This window comes from Culex quinquefasciatus, chromosome 2, assembly GCF_015732765.1.
Source record: "Culex quinquefasciatus strain JHB chromosome 2, VPISU_Cqui_1.0_pri_paternal, whole genome shotgun sequence".
Classification (NCBI taxonomy): domain Eukaryota; kingdom Metazoa; phylum Arthropoda; class Insecta; order Diptera; family Culicidae; genus Culex; species Culex quinquefasciatus.
The window spans coordinates 29,731,671-29,747,840 of NC_051862.1; the positions used below are offsets into that span (position 1 = coordinate 29,731,671).

The following is a 16,170-nucleotide window of genomic DNA, read 5'->3' on the forward strand; positions in this document are numbered from 1 at the left end:
ATCAATACACCGTAACGTTGTTATACCGTAACATTGTTACACCGTAACATTGTTACACCGTAACATTGTTACACCGTTGTACGATTACACCGTAACATTGTTACACCACAACATTCGTTACACCGTTACATTCGTTACACCGTTACATTGTTACACCGCAACATTCGTTACACCGTTACATTCATTACACCGTGACATTCGTTACACCGTTACGGTGTAACAACGTTACGGTGTAACAACGTTACGGTTGGTTGGTGTAACGAAAGTCACGGTGTAATGAATGTTGCGATGTAATGAATGTTACGGTGTAACAAATGTAACGGTGTAACGAATGTTGTGGTGTAACAATGTTATGGTGTAATCATACTACCGAGTAACGAATGTTACGGTTTGAACATACTACGGTGTAACAAAGCTTGCCGTTTAGCCTAACACTCTTTGATCAGGTTCAAGCCAGGTTCAAGCCAATGGTTCATTTTGGCTAACCTCACCTAGTTTGAACCAAATGAACCATGGCTCACGGCACTAAGTGAGCCTGAGCCGACGATGCTTGCCGACGTGTGGTGTGAACCTGAACCAGAAAAATGAACCTAGCCTAGCCGATGGCTTAGGCTCGTGGGAACACTGGAAAAAAGCATACAAAATTTCGCTTCGTTTGATACCCATATTGCAAATTTAGAAAAATTTAGTATTTTCGAAAAAAAAACGGTATTCTGTGATAATTTTAGTATTTGCCAAAGCAAAAACTCTACTGAAGTGAAAAACATACACAAAATCGCTTCGTTTGATACCTAAACTGCAAATTTTTAAAATTTGAGTATTTTCGAAAAAAAATGATACTTTGGGAAAATTTTAGTATTTAAAAAAATCTAATGAAGTAAAAAAGCATACAAAATTTCGCTTTGTTTGACACCCATGCAAAAATGATGAAAATTCAAGTACTTTCGGAAAATATGGTTTTTCGTGAACAATGTTGAGTATTTTAACTTTAAAACTACTATATACATATACAAAAATTCGACTATGGTCTCAGCAGTCGTATGACAGAAACAAAAAAAAATTCTTGCTGAAAACATTGAAAATTCAATGTAATCGACGATAATATTATCCACGATAATTTTATCGATTAACAACCTTGATGGCAACATTTTTTTTTTTGAAATTTTTAAGAAATTTTCTCAGTTTTAACGCCATTGTAGGTATTAAAGTTTAGTTCAAATCAGAATATAAAAATGTCGGATTTTGCATACAAATTTTCAAAAAAAAAAGTTGAAATGAAATGTGCAAAGTGTGTTCAACAATTCATGAAAACATTATTTATATTAGTTTTTTTTTTTTGCTCAAACAAAAATAGCAATAAACTGGGAAAGGCAGCAGCACTCACATCACGTTTCGAGTGCGTTCACTGCGAAGGCAACGACACAACATTAAACCGCGAATGTGCTACGCAAAAGATTTTATCTTTCCAAGAAAAGATTTTTATGGCAGAGAGACGACAGATTTTTCTTGATATTTGGGTAGTTCATCAAAAAATTGTATTATAAGATTTGCTTTATTCCAATGTCAAATTCAGTTACAAAAATATAAACAATGTCAATAACAGTTTTCTAGTCGATTTTACATAAATTGTACTTTGCATGCTCTGGTCTATCTAAATTTTCTACAAAAACATACAAATCAGCGAGCCTACCTTTCGATTTCCTCGAGTACGTCTTCAAAGGTGCAGGTTTCGTCACTTCCTCTTCCTTTTCTCGCTCCTTCTCAACAGTCACGATATTTTTCACAGTTTCTTGCTGCTGCTTCAAAGGTTCTTCTTCCACTTTTTCCACTCTTCTCTTTTTCGCTTTCACTACACTTTCCCCTTGGTCACATTCCTCTTCAGCACCTTCAACAACGGTGTCCTTTTTCGTCTTCTTTTGGTTCTTCTTCTTCGTGTCACTATCTTCCTCCTTGGTCGGCAGTTCTTCTTCCCCACCACACTCAACACCGTTCAGCAAAAACGCGCCCAATCCGACGCCTCCGTCCGCGATGAGTTTGTCCAGCGCCGCAAAGTTGCCGTCATTCCGCACGAACGCCCGGTGCTCGTCGGCGTTCAGATGGTTCGCGAGCACGTCGTACTCGATGCGGCAGATCTCGCAATATCCACACTGCTGCTGTTGGGCGTTCTGCGCGTTCTCCTGCTGCTGCTGTGTGGTGTTGTCTTCGGGTTTGGCCGTGGCCGTCGTCGCATTGGTTGGCTGATTGGTTGTCGCGGTCCTGGGACGATCTTCCGGGGCTGGTTGACCAGCCTGGGCTTGAACACTTGGTTGAACGCTGCGTTGACCTCCACCGCGGGCACTATCAAACGGCGAGTGGTTACTCTTGGTGGCGAGGTTCAACGAGGGCCACGCCTTGAACAGCGCAAACGCCGGCCTGTAGTGATGCCGCTGGTGCGATTCGATCTTAATGTAATCCCCACGCAAATGCTGCGGAGTTGTCTTCCCGGCCGGGTCGCTCGACTTCCCAGAACCCTTCCCACCCTGCACGACCTGGTTCTGTCCCAGCTGATCCTGCTTGACCGACCCGACGACCTTGCTCAGGAACTTGATCGCGTACTCGGTGCTCCAGATGGGCTTCCCCCAGGACTTGGCCAACTGGGCCGGACTTTGGCTGTTGCGGTCGAGCCGGACAGCGGAAACGGCCGACGGAGTAGGCGATGGCGACGGAACTGATGGGCTGAGTGGACTGCACGGTCGCGATGTTGAGCAGCGCGTTGAGGCGGCTAGCAGTGGGTTGTACGACGATGCGCCACTTGGAGATTGTTGTAGGTGATGATGCTGTTGTTGTTGCTGGCGGACACGCTGTAGCATAGCATCCGCGCGGCTGCGGGGTGCGGCAGGTTTGGTGGGCTGGAGGGAGAAGAGATAAGAAAATCACAAATTAGACATTTTGATTTGATTGAGGTACAAATCATGGCAGATTTTATAAATCCGTTTTCGGAAATGAGACGCTAAATATGACCAGAGCTGTGGACGAACCGGAATTGACCACAACTGTCATACTCTATTGTTTTTAAATTTATAATTTTATTATTCAAGAAATCTAAAAAATTGAGAACTTTAGAGTTCCAAATCCTTCAAAACTATACAAAATCAAGGAACTTATTTTTAGATTTAAAAAATGGTTTTTTAATTCTGTAATTTTTAGTTTAGCTTAAAAATTGCTCAATTTTTAAGCTAAAAAGAAATTTTAATGCTCAAATTTAATTTTTGTTCAATTCTGTTCTTTTTTTAATAATACAGTCCAGACTCGATCATCCGAAGTTTCGATTATCCGAAGTTCGATGATCCGATAGATTATTTTCCTGTTTTTAACATTAAATTCGAGCTCTGCGACCCCATTTTAGTCAAATTTGAATGGTTGATTGCCTATTTAATTTAAAAAAAATGCATTTTTTCAATATTAAAAAAAAAAATTATGAATTATAAAATGATTGATTATGCGTTTTTGAATTTGTTATTCTGGAATTTTACTTTTTTTGTATTCTTTTCATTTTTGAATTTGAGGATTATAATATTTTTAAATTCTGAAATCTAATAATTTGAAAAATAATGAACATAAATTTAAGCTTTTTACTATTTTTCCTTATTTTAAAAATTGAATTAAAAAAACAGGTTTGGATATTTAAAGCTTATTTTGAATGATATTTTTTTATTTCGTTAGAACCTGGGTGCTGAATAAGTGGAACCAATTTACTGTTCGCCAATAGTAGAGAGTATTGGATCGATCATTAAAAATTGTCTTTTTTAGAACTTTTGAATTTTTACATTTTGAACTTTTTTTTCAATCTTTTGTTCTTGTTAGACTTTGTTTGTTAGCTAACGAATTTGTATAAAAATCTAATTTTAAATATTTTTTAAACTATTAATTATATTTAAAAAAATAAAATTCAAAAATCTTTTAAAAAGTAATGTATTTTTGAATTAGATATTCTGGAATTGTTGTTTTTTTATTCTTTAAATTTTTTTAATGTTTATTAAATTTAAAAATTTTAAATTCAAAAATCTAAAAATTTGGAAAATTAAGAAACATAAATTTAAGCTATTTAATTTAGTTTATTTATAGATATAAAATTTAAAAAAATCAGTTTTGGAATTTTAAAATTTTATTTTTAATGATATTCTTTTATTTTGAAATTTTAAAATCGTTGAGTTTTGATTGATAGAACTTTTGAATGTTGAACTGTTTTTTAATCTTTTTTTTTTGTTAGACTTTATTTGTTGATTAGAGAATTAAAAAAAACTAATTCTAAAAAAATGTTTATTTCTGAATTTGTTATTCTGGAATTTTTGTTTTTTTTTTAATATATATTTGGCTTCGGATAATCGAGTCTGTGTACATTTATGAAAAATGTACAGTTCCTACTCGATAAACCAGTGCTAGCCAACATTTGTGTCTCTTCTTTCACATCTTGAACACATTTTAAGGGGCGGTACGACATGGATCTTACGGCCTTTCGTCCCATTCAAACGCGTGTAATGAAAACACACATTATATTTGATTTGTACATACAAAAAATATTAGTTTTGTATGGAAATTGTCAACGAGGGGGGAAGGAAAGGGTAATGAGATTTCAAAAAAGTGTCCACGTGGTTTATGGATGGCCCCTAAAAGGAAATTAGTGAAAATATTGTAAAAGAAGCAACATTTGTATCGTCTATCAAAAAATCAATGCAATGATGGAAGTCGTCACCTTAAATCCTAATATCTTAGAATTTTTCAATTTTATAATTTAAGAAAATTATAATTTTAGTACTCAAGAAATGTAGAGTTTTAGAATTTTCTATTTTGTATTTATTTGAATTTTAGTTTATTTTTCATTATTGAATTGAATTATAATTTTTTAGAACTTTTATATTCCAAAATCTTGGAATTCAAAACAACTACCTAAGGTAAACTTATAATTTTAGCTTTTTAAAATGTTTTTTTCTTTCAATTCAGAATAAATCTTTATTAATTGTGTTTTTGAATTTTCAAATAAAACTCAGATTTTTTTTATGTTAGTATTAAAGAAATAAAGAATTTTAAAATTAATTATTTTGTATTTTTGTATATTTTTAATATTTTTGACTTTTGTGATCCTGGAATTCAGAATTTTAAAATGATTGATTTTTTGCTTTCCCAATTTTTAGAATTTTTGTTTTTTAAATCTTTTATTTTAGAACTTGAGGATTGTTAAAATATTTAGGAATGCTTAATTTTAAAAAAAATCTTCGAATTTGTCAAAAATGGATTTTTTTTGAAAGGGACCATCCATAAACCACGTGGACACTTTTTTGGTAATCTCGAACCCCCCCCCCCCCCTCGTGGACAATTGTCCATACAATAAAAATCTTTTTGTATGGAGCGTGGACAATCGCCATACCCCCTAAAGTGTCCACGTGGTTTATGGATGGTCCCAAACCTTAATATCATTCTGCAACAGCCTCCAACACCCATACTCCCATAGGTCAAAAGATAGGTAATTTCATGGACCATAAGCCTACGGTATTAACTTTTTGACCAATCGCAGTTTTTCTCATAGTTTTTCGATTTTTTAAGAACAAACATTTTGCAACGTTAGTGTTTGTCCTGTAGGCCAAGAAGACGGCACTTTTTGGTCTCAATTTTGACATATTTGGAATCCTCGGAAAATTTCACGTAAGTTAGAAGTATTGGAGTTGTTTATTTGAGTGGAAAAATTGCCATTTAGAATGAATTAAAATATTTTTAACAATTTGTTGGATTAGGGGTAAAACAGATTTTCGCCTACTTGATACAGCATTTGACGTATTAATCATAGGGTAAATAAGATCTATTTCTTTTTTCAAAAATGTTTTATTTAATTATTTGTTAAATAAAAATTACAGCTCCAATACTTCTAACTTACGTGAAATTGTCCGATGATTCCGAATATGACAAAATTGAGACCATAAAGTGCCGTCTTCTTGGCCTACAGGGCAAAACCTAACGTTGCAAAATGTTTGTTCTTAAAAAATCGAAAAACTATGAGAAAAACTGCGATTGGCCAAAAAGTTAGTAGCGTAGGCTTATGGTCCATGAAATTACCTATCTTTTGACCTATGGGAGTATGGGTGTTGGAGGCTGTTGCAGAATGATATTAAGGTTTCAAAAAAATCCATTTTTGCCAGTAATTTGCAAAAGCTAAGAGAAAAAGTCAAACCAATCCTGGATGTCTATAGCACATTTTGAAGTGCTTCAAAAGACCTTTCAAAAGCATCTAAGAGAGTTGGAATTGATGAAGTTTTACGGAAATGCGAGCAATTTTAAGATTTTTTATGTTTTTTCGACCTCAAACTTCAAAGCCCGTTTTACCCCACTTCCCTTTGTCGTAGAGGGCTCATATTTGGCATGAGTTCATCTCATGTATAGACAAACAAACGCTGAAAGTTTCATCCAAATCGGAGTACCTCGATACGACCTCTAGAATAAACCGAGCAATATTTACAAATACTGCCTCTTAAGTACTAAAGCCCATTAAAAAACACGATTGAAAACCATTTCTGAACACTTTTTCAAAAATTTTTAGACAAGACAACATTTTTTCGATAGATTAACTATGGTTCCCTTGGAACGAGCTGTCAAGTATAACCAGGGTTGCGAATGAGCGAGCGCTCACGGAAAGCTTGCTCGCTCCAGCTGGAGCGTGAGTTTTTATCAGGTAGCTCGTGCTCGCTCACGCTCACCGGAGCGTTTTGCGCTCACGTGAGCCGGTGAGCCAAAGTAGGTAGTTTTTTTCCTGTTGAAGCATCTGCCTGTTTGAAACAAAGTTTCTAGAACTATCTCAGCACAGGCAGCAAAAACAAACAAGAAAGTGGTCGAACAAACAAAAGTAGGCAATGAAACGGATTTGATCAGTGAACCGAAATTTACGTTCTATTTAAAATCTAGACATTTTTCGAACAAGGAACAAAAAACTAAATTCATAATGTAAACATTCATTTACGTGAAGAGATGCACTGTTTGTTTACAAATCAAATCCATATTGGACCATATTGTATTGTTGTTATGTACAAAAATATTGACAATTTATGTATATTTTATTTATTTTTAAATAATCTTTTAAACAGTTACAATCATCCATGTTCAAAAAATCATAAATAACTTGTAATTGAATATATACTTGTTGGAAGAAGAGCCAACCTTTTCGTGGTGAAAAATATTGACAATTTATTTGATTTGAGTCAAAAGGGTTATTTAAACCCTTAGGAATTTTGAGGCATATATTTAAAAAAAGAACTGTTTCAAAAATGTTACCCTTTTTTCTAAAATGTTTGCCAAATAAAGACTAACCTTATAGAAATGATTAGCCGTTTCTAATCACTGAATCACTGAAAGATTTAATAAACGGAATAATTTTTTTTTAATGGTAGCTCATTCTGACCCGCAATCTGGAAATGTAGTCAAAACACTGATTAGGTACATAAAAACAGTTTAATGTTATATTTTAATCAACTAAGCATTTAACCTTGAATCGAACTTACCAAAGCATAAATCCTCTTGAATCCATTCATTGTTTTGTAAGTTTTTCTAAGGTTTCAAAAAATCAAATCATTCGCTCTACAGCATTGCCTTGGCGTTCTCGATTACGAGATTCCTACTCCTACTCTAAGGTTAACAGGCCCTTTTATTTAGGCGTCTATACCCCTCCGCCCCTCTCTGCTACAGTAAGGCCTTTATTTAAAAACATGATTGATGAAAATAAGCTATTCCAATTCATATATCATAAAATTTGTTCACAAAGTCATATTTCCACAGCCCTACTGCACCTTACGCAAAAAATCCATCTAGAATTAAAAAAAAAAAACTTTCTCAAAAACGTTAAATGATTAGCGATACGTCCAAAATGAGCGCTCCGTGAGCGAAATATGAGCGCGAGCGCGAGCGTGGAGCAAACGCGAGCTGAAAAAATCGGAGCAAACGTGAGCGCGGGCAAACGTGAGCTAGCTCGCGCAGCGCTCCTCCTCACGAATGAGCGAAAAGTGAGCGCTCATGAGCGCGTGAGCGCGTGAGGAACGCAACACTGAGTATAACCTTTTCTGTCAAGAAAGGCCGCGAAGTTAATTTTAAAAAATTGAATTAAAAATCAATTTTAAATCCTTTGAGGTCGTTCGAAGGGTCATTGTACTCAGAAAAATAACCTTTATCGTTGTGAACAATAATATCGCAAATGAAAGCTTAATTTTAGGACCCCATTGAAGAATTTAAGAATTTAGGTATTTAAAAATTTAACAATAATTTCGCTTCATAATGTGAACTGCAGGCCACAACCAAACACCGCAATAATCAAATTCTCACCCTGCTCTCACTGCCTCCGAGCGTCCCGGCTCCAACGGAACCCGGCCCTGTCGGATGTAACAACGAACTTGCTGCAGCTGCTCCACATGACGGCGACGATGGGGACGCCTCGTTTACATACTGCTGCAGATGCTGGTGGTGCCGGTTGGACAGCGGAGTCTTCGGCGTCAACGGGGTCGTCGGAGTCACCGGCTGGGCGTTGTAACTGTGCGAGGGACCACCTTCCGGATCTCCCGTTCGCTGGTAGTGGCTGTAGTCCTTGTCGGTGATAAAGTGCGTAATGTCTTTGCTCAAGAAGAACTCGATGTGCTGAAAAGTTGGAAAGAAGAAGGGAAAAATTAGAGGAGGTTGGGGCGATTTGATTGGCAACCAGTTGCGTGAGTCATGCATTAGGGATCTGAGAAGGGAGAAGACGGACGAAACCCGGACGACTTTCGGCCATCTTAAGATGCTTCGCGAAACAAGACAAAGGCAGAACCAGAACCAGTACAAGGAACTCCAGCCAAGATGTGGAGCAAATCTCCCGAGGGGACGTGGGAAGGCGGCATTTAAACAATTTGTAGCAGAAATAGCTATGTGTGTACGAAGCCAAGACTTTCTGCTCTTTCTTGGCCATCCGGCACAACAAAAAACCTGGGGAAGTGGGTGGACAGTGAGAAGAGAAGACTCTCTTTCTCTGAGCATCCTTGGCCGGGTCACTCACCAATACAATTCAGGATTTGGGATACGGATTGCGCGCGCAGAATTTTGATGCACACGGAAAATAGTTGTTCCAGAAATCATGAATTTCGATTCATGAATTCTTAAATGTCAAATCAACAAATTTTCGTAAAATTGTTCACGATTTCATGAACCAGATTCACGAAATTGTGAACAGATTCATGAAAATTGCTTTGTATGATGAATATGTTTCACGTTGGTCACGATGTTTTTTTCCGTGCAACAACACGAACTGTCAGTTGCAGTTTCCACAGATTCATGGCACGATGTTACCGGTGTGTGAAAGCAAGGGAATCGATTAATTTTGAGCGCACAGACTTCGTGGGAAACGCACCATCCTCTGTTGTGCAAAACTAACCAACTATACTGTGTAGGTAATTTTGTCCTCTTTTTTTGTTGTGGAATGAAAAACGCACAGCGTCAGACTCTGGATGGAATTATCGATCCGGATTTCATAATGTGCTGGCGCTGCTGATGAAAGCAGCTCTAGTAGGTGAAAGATCTTGATGATAGTCTGTCTGCCTGGGGGTGTGTGTGTAGAGAAATTTTAAATCGATCAGGGGAAAGCATACTGAATTAAAATTTGTTCGAATCAAGATGAAACCGATTTTTTTATCGTTGTCATAGCAAAATTGTTATGCATTAAAATATTTGTATGTATTTTGTAAAATTGACATAAAAACACAACTGAATATGAAACTTAAATCACGAATGTTAACTCTAAGTTTGCATGTATGTGTTCTTTTTTGCATTCATCCACGTGGTATGTGAATAACCCCTTGACAATATTTTTTAAGTTGAGAGAGACCTAACTTTCCATCAACTAGACTTAAACTTTAAAAGGTCGTTTCAAGTATAAAATTTCAGTTATTTTATATTGAATAAAACATTTTTTTTTATAAGGACTTGTATCATTTTGAAGTCCATAATTCCAAGTTCAGAGGTCTAAGGAGAGGATAGAAAGCTGTTCTTTCAACGGGATTTTCCATGATGCATTCTCTGGCTACTTCATCGACCGACTGTCTAGTTGAACTCCATCCCATTCACGCCAAATTCCTTCCACTCCAAATCTTATCAGAGCCAGAGAAAGTCCCATTGCACACACTCTTCCTTCCACACCTGAACAGCACCACATCATCCGTCCAGTGGTGCGCAAAACAAAAACACCAAACCTTTCCCATCGCAGTAGGCTCTGCCGAGAGGTCACAAAACTCGCCGAGAACCGGTAAACCTAACATTCATGCCCCACACTCTCTTCTCTTTCTCCTTTTTCTTTCCTCCCTCATTCCACACACACATCTCCATGACACCCAACTCGAAAGCACACGCACACTACGATCACTTGCGCTCACACTCACACATCACTGAGTTTCACTGTTTTCGCGTTCGTGTTTATGTTGCCCCTTTCTTATTTGCTTTTCGCGCGCCGTTTGCTTCCTCCTTCCTTCATTCTCGCTCGTTCGTAGCCAGGGAACTCACTCTCACCGGGGCGCGCTTAACCTGCGCGCTCTGCGTGTTTCACACCACATTTGAGTGCCTTGATTATTTTTTTTTCTCTTCTATGAATGTATTTGTGAGAGAGCTGGTGTTGCCTTGGTTTTCGTGTTCGTTTCGAGGAAACCCATGTTTTCATTGTACACTCTTTTGATGAAGACGACGACGGTGGTGGTGCCAAGATGGGTAGGTGGTAACGAATCACAATGCTAACAAAGCTTCACAGGGGTAAATCACAAATTTTGTGCAAATATAGCATTTCCCGAACACGGACGTAAGAGTTTAGTACTAGTGGGACAATTGTTTCACTTGATTGATACGTTGGTAGTGTTTCCCGATCACAGACGTAATAATTAAGCACATATTGACGGCTTTTCCATTTAAGTTGTAAGTTTCCCAAACACGGACGTCGAAATCGAGTACTGCTATGCAGTAAATGGAATCTTTGATTAAGTTTCAGATATTTTATAACTCTTTTCTTCCTCTTTCAGTTGCTGCATTTCCCACTCACGGACGTAAGAATCGAGTACTTAGGTCACTTAAAATATTAAGGTAAGTTTTTGAACGTTTTATTTTTGGGTATTTTGTTTTAACTTTTTTTCTTTTCTTTTTCAGGTGCTGTATGAATCAAACATCGTAGATTTTTGGAGGTCCAATGGAAGTCGAAAAGGTTAATGTGAAGGAAGAAGTCGGAACCATGGATGCAATGCAAGCAATCAGCTCATTACTCAACATCAAAGTGAAGTGAAGGAAGAAGTTGAAACCAAGAATGCAAAGCAAGCAATCAGCTCATTACTCAACATTGAAGTGAAGTGAGGTAATAAGTCGAAACCATGGATGCAAAGCAAGCAATCAGCTCATTACTCAACATCAAAGTGAAGTGAAGGAAGAAGTCGAAACCAAGAATGCAAAGCAAGCAATCAGCTCATTACTCAACATCAAAGTAAAGTAGTCGAAACCTTGGATGTAAAGCAAGCAATCAGCTCATTAATCAACATCGAAGTGAAGTGAAGGAAGAAGTCAAAACCAAGAATGCAAAGCAAGCAAGCAATCAGCTCATTACTCAACATCGAAGTGAAGGAAGAAGTCGAAACCAAGAATGCAGAGCAAGGAGCAAGTGAAGGAATAAGTCGAAACCATGGAAACCATGAGTGCAAATCAAGCAATCAGCTCATTACTCAACATCAAAGTGAAGTGAAGGAAGAAGTCAAAACCAAGAATGCAAAGCAAGCAAGCAATCAGCTCATTACTCAACATCGAAGTGAAGGAAGAAGTCGAAACCAAGAATGCAAAGCAAGCAATCAGCTCATTCCTCAACATCGAAGTGAAGTGAAGGAAGAAGTCGAAACCAAGAATGCAAAACAAGCAATCAGCTCATTACTCAACATAGAAGTGAAGTGAAGGAAGAAGTCGAAACCAAGAATGCAAAGCAAGCAATCAGCTCATTCCTCAACATCGAAGTGAAGTAGTCGTAACCATGAATACAAAGCAAGCAGTCAGCTCATTACTCAACATCAAAGTGAAACTCAACAGACTTGCTAAAGTGAAGAATGCGATCTACGCCATCCCGTTTATGTCTGTGACTTAACTACATTGAAATTTCTAACTGGATATGCGACGACCGATTCCACACAGTAAACACCTGCCATTGCACCATCTTGGCCACGACGACGACGATCCAACTGCTGAGAGAGCGCTCTGTGCGATGCGATGTTGTGTGTACGGTAAAGGCGAACGAGGCAATGCAATGAAAAAAACACGATATGAGCGACTCTGCTGTTGGTGACGACGACGACGACGACCAGCTAGCTAGCCAGGCAGGCAGCTTTTTTCCGATAAATGGACGTATTTTCAGCCATATTTGATTTACGCAACGGTGGCTCGCTTCGCTGGGCCTTAAATTGGCCCTAATTTAGCACTGTGAGCTGTCACAGCTAGAACTGCTAGAGTTGAATATGCACGCACTCACACACACGGAAAAGAAGAGCCACTTGGACACGGCCTCAACGAACTCGATGACAGATGTCACCAGTGGTGTTTTAGAGTCGTTCTGAACGTTCCACCGGTCACTACGCGTCCCAGGAACCGTTTTCGAGCCTGGTTTTTCCACGGAAACAAGCCCGACCCGTACCACTCCCGTGCGGAATCGTCCGTCTGTACGCGTTTCTCGATTCAAAGTAAAGTGGAAACTCGTCGCTCTCCGTCGTCGTCGTCGCTGAACAATACGTAGTCGGAGATATGGTCAGGGTGCGAGGGAGGGCAGGCGGAACGGCGGAGGGTACGAGAATCACAAGCTTTTGCTGGGCTGCCTCTGCCTCTGCTGCTGTTTCTGAGCTACATAGCATGTACACACAGGCCAGACCAGACCGTAGAGTTGGTTGGTTTTCGAAGGAAGCAAGGCAAGGCTGGTTGTGGACGGTAGGTTGGCTGTTCCTCGTCATCGTCGTCGTCGTTTGTTCGCTTGCTCGGTCGTCGCTTGGGTTTGTTGGAACTGCTGTGGACAGAGACTCGGTGTGAGCGTATTCTGCTTTCGCTCCAACTCTGTGCGAGGAGGAAAAAAAACGCTGAATCGATCCGACTCTGCTTTGCTGTGCGCTGTGCAGCGACGACGATGATGATGAAACCCCTGACCGTATTCGTCACCGCGCTGAGCTGTGCGTGACCCAGGAATTCAAAACGATCCCTTCATGAATAGCTTGCATTACAGTGTAAACACTTCGTCCCAGTAGGAAGACACCACCTCGGAACCAGTGACGTCGTCACAAAGGAGGGGGCCTTCCAACGTACACACTCACTCACTCACCCCAGCCCTCTCTCTCGTGATTTTTTCAACACATCCCAGCAACCCATAACACACTTCTTCCTCAAACAACAAAAACTGTCCCCATCGGAAAAAGAATCGCACCTTTCAAACCGTTTGCCCAAAAAATCCGCAACCGACGACGCCCCGCAAAATTGGCCCGTATTTTTCACAGAAATGGCGACTTGCCGAGCGCGCAATGGCTGCCTTTTTTTTTCCTCCACCACTTCTCACTCGGTTTCTCAACGCAAGCTCGTTCACGGCAGAGCTCGGATACGCGCGTTGGCTCGCTGGCACAAAGATTCTTTGCCCGTGTAGGACTGACTCGGCCTCTGCTGGTTGATTCAGTGCCGAGCTGAACATTTCCTTTCATGTTTTCACTCTTCTCTTCTCTCGTTCTCTCTCAATGGATTTGAGTGCGCTCTCTCTCAATTCAGTAAGATTCAGGGAGAATGAGTGGTTCTTGTTGTTGGGCGCTGTTTGCTTGGTTTGGTTTCTTGTTGGTGAACGAATACATGCGCGTTACGAGCGAGACCAGTCTAGTTAGAACGTTGATGTCGTTGATTCTGTGGAATGGACGGGTCTCTAGTACGGACTTCAAACGGAAGGTAATTCATTAGCACCAACCACAAGCATGTTAAAATGAGTAGGACTTTTCACTTTTCACTGCTTTCCCAGAAATTGGTGGAATGGTTCCCCTTGCAACTAGCGCACTTTACGTCCAACTTGGGTTTGTTTCAAGTAGGGGAACAAAATCTAATTTCAGCGTGCCTCTAATGTTGGCAGGTCAGAGCTTTGACATTAAAATTAAAAGAGTTTTCAACTGAACTCGAGCTCAATAAGAAGTGAGCATGCAAGTTTCTATCAAAAGTTTTGCAAAATTAGTTGTTTACATAGTAAAAACCAGCAAATTGGATGGAGTTAGGAGCGAGTGCTTAACCTGTCAAACATACGAGAATTTTCCCTAGTTTCTCCTATAAGACGATTATTTTTGTTTTAAAAATATGTAATTATTGTGAATTTTGTAATCTCTTGCCTAAGATCATTTCCAGATTAAATTTTCAAACGTCCTATCTGCATAGGAAACTCTTGAATCATAGGTTGCTTTGAATATTTACTTTATTAAATTAAGAGGCAGTATTTGTAAATATTGCTCGGTTTGTTCTAGAGGTCGTATCGAGGTGATCCGATTTGGATGAAACTTTCAGCGTTTGTTTGTCTATACATGAGATGAACTCATGCCAAATATGAGCCCTCTACGACATAGGGAAGTGGGGTAAAACGGGCTTTGAAGTTTGAGGTCCAAAAAACCTAAAAAATCTTAAAATTGCTCGCATTTCCGTAAAACTTCATCAATTCCAACTCTCTTAGTTGCATTCGAAAGGTTTTTTGAAGCACTTCAAAATGTGCCATAGACATCCAGGATTGGTTCGGTTTTTTTTCTTAGCTTTTGCAAATTACTGTCAAAAATGGATTTTTTTAAAACCTTAATATCTTTTTGCAACAGCCTCCAACCCCCATACTCCCATAGGTCAAAAGATAGGTAATTACATGGACTATAAGCCTACGGTGTTAACTTTTTGGCCAATCGCAGTTTTTCTCATATTTTTTCGATTTTTCTAGAACAAACATTTTACAACGTTAGTTTTTGCCCTGTAGGCCGCCATAGCGGAATTTTTTGGTCTCAATTTTGTCATATTTGGAATCCTCGGACAATTTCACGTAAGTTAGAAGTATTGGAGTTGTAAATTTGATTTAAAAAATAATTAAATAAAACATTTTTGAAAAAAAAAAGATTTTATTTACCCTGTGATCAATACGTCAAATGCTGTATCAAGTAGGCGAAAACCTGTTTTACCCCTAATTAAACTAATTATAAAAAAATAATTTAAATTCATTCTGAATGCCAATTTTTCCAATCAAATTCACAACTCCAATACTTCTAACTTACGTGAAATTGTCCGAGGATTCCGAATATGACAAAATTGAGACCAAAAAATTCCGCTATGGCGGCCTACAGGGCAAAAACTAACGTTGTAAAATGTTTGTTCTGGAAAAATCGAAAAACTATGAGAAAAACTGCAATTGGCCAAAAAGTTAACACCGTAGGCTTATAGTCCATGTAATTACCTATCTTTTGACCTATAGGAGTATGGGTGGTGGAGGCTGTTGCGAAAAGATATTAAGGTTTTAAAAAAAACAATTTTTGATAGTAATTTGCAAAAGCTAAGAGAAAAAATCGAACCAATCCTGGATGTCTATGGCACATTTTGAAGTGCTTCAAAAAACCTTTCGAATGCAACTAAGAGAGTTGGAATTGATGAAGTTTTACGGAAATGCGAGCAATTTTAAGATTTTTTAGGTTTTTTGGACCTCAAACTTCAAAGCCCGTTTTACCCCACTTCCCTATGTCGTAGAGGGCTCATATTTGGCATGAGTTCATCTCATGAATAGACAAACAAACGCTGAAAGTTTCATCCAAATCGGAGCACCTCGATACGACCTGTTACACATTGGTGAAAAACTCGCACTTAAGATTTCATAAATTTTTATTTTATTTCAGAGGATACGATTTTCTTATTTTTTTATCTCATAATTTACTTGTTGTTTTTGTTTTAATTTTCTAAATTTAGATTATTTTTTTCAAAACAATTAATGCAACAATAATTAGTTTTGACAATACTTCAATTAAAGTGAAGCCGTAGATCATTTTCGAACAAAATTACCCTCAAAAATATTTTTTCCAAGATTTAGCCTTTTTGTTTTTTTTTAATTTGTGAGAAGAGGCGAAACACGCAGAAGAAAATTGTCCCCGAGCT

The 16,170-nt window shown here is 38.4% G+C and overlaps 1 protein-coding gene across 1 annotated transcript in view; it reads right to left on the bottom strand.

Moving 5' to 3' along the window:
* LOC6036104 (protein chiffon) overlaps window positions 1-16,170 on the bottom strand; it is a 46,516-nt gene that overhangs the window by 18,195 nt on the left and 12,151 nt on the right. Inside the window, exons 3-4 of the mRNA XM_038251123.1 lie at window positions 8,338-8,646; window positions 1,691-2,888 (exon numbers count right to left, since the gene is read on the bottom strand). Coding sequence (XP_038107051.1) covers window positions 1,691-2,888; window positions 8,338-8,646 — 1,507 coding nt within the window. The remainder of the gene's footprint in view (window positions 1-1,690; window positions 2,889-8,337; window positions 8,647-16,170) is intronic.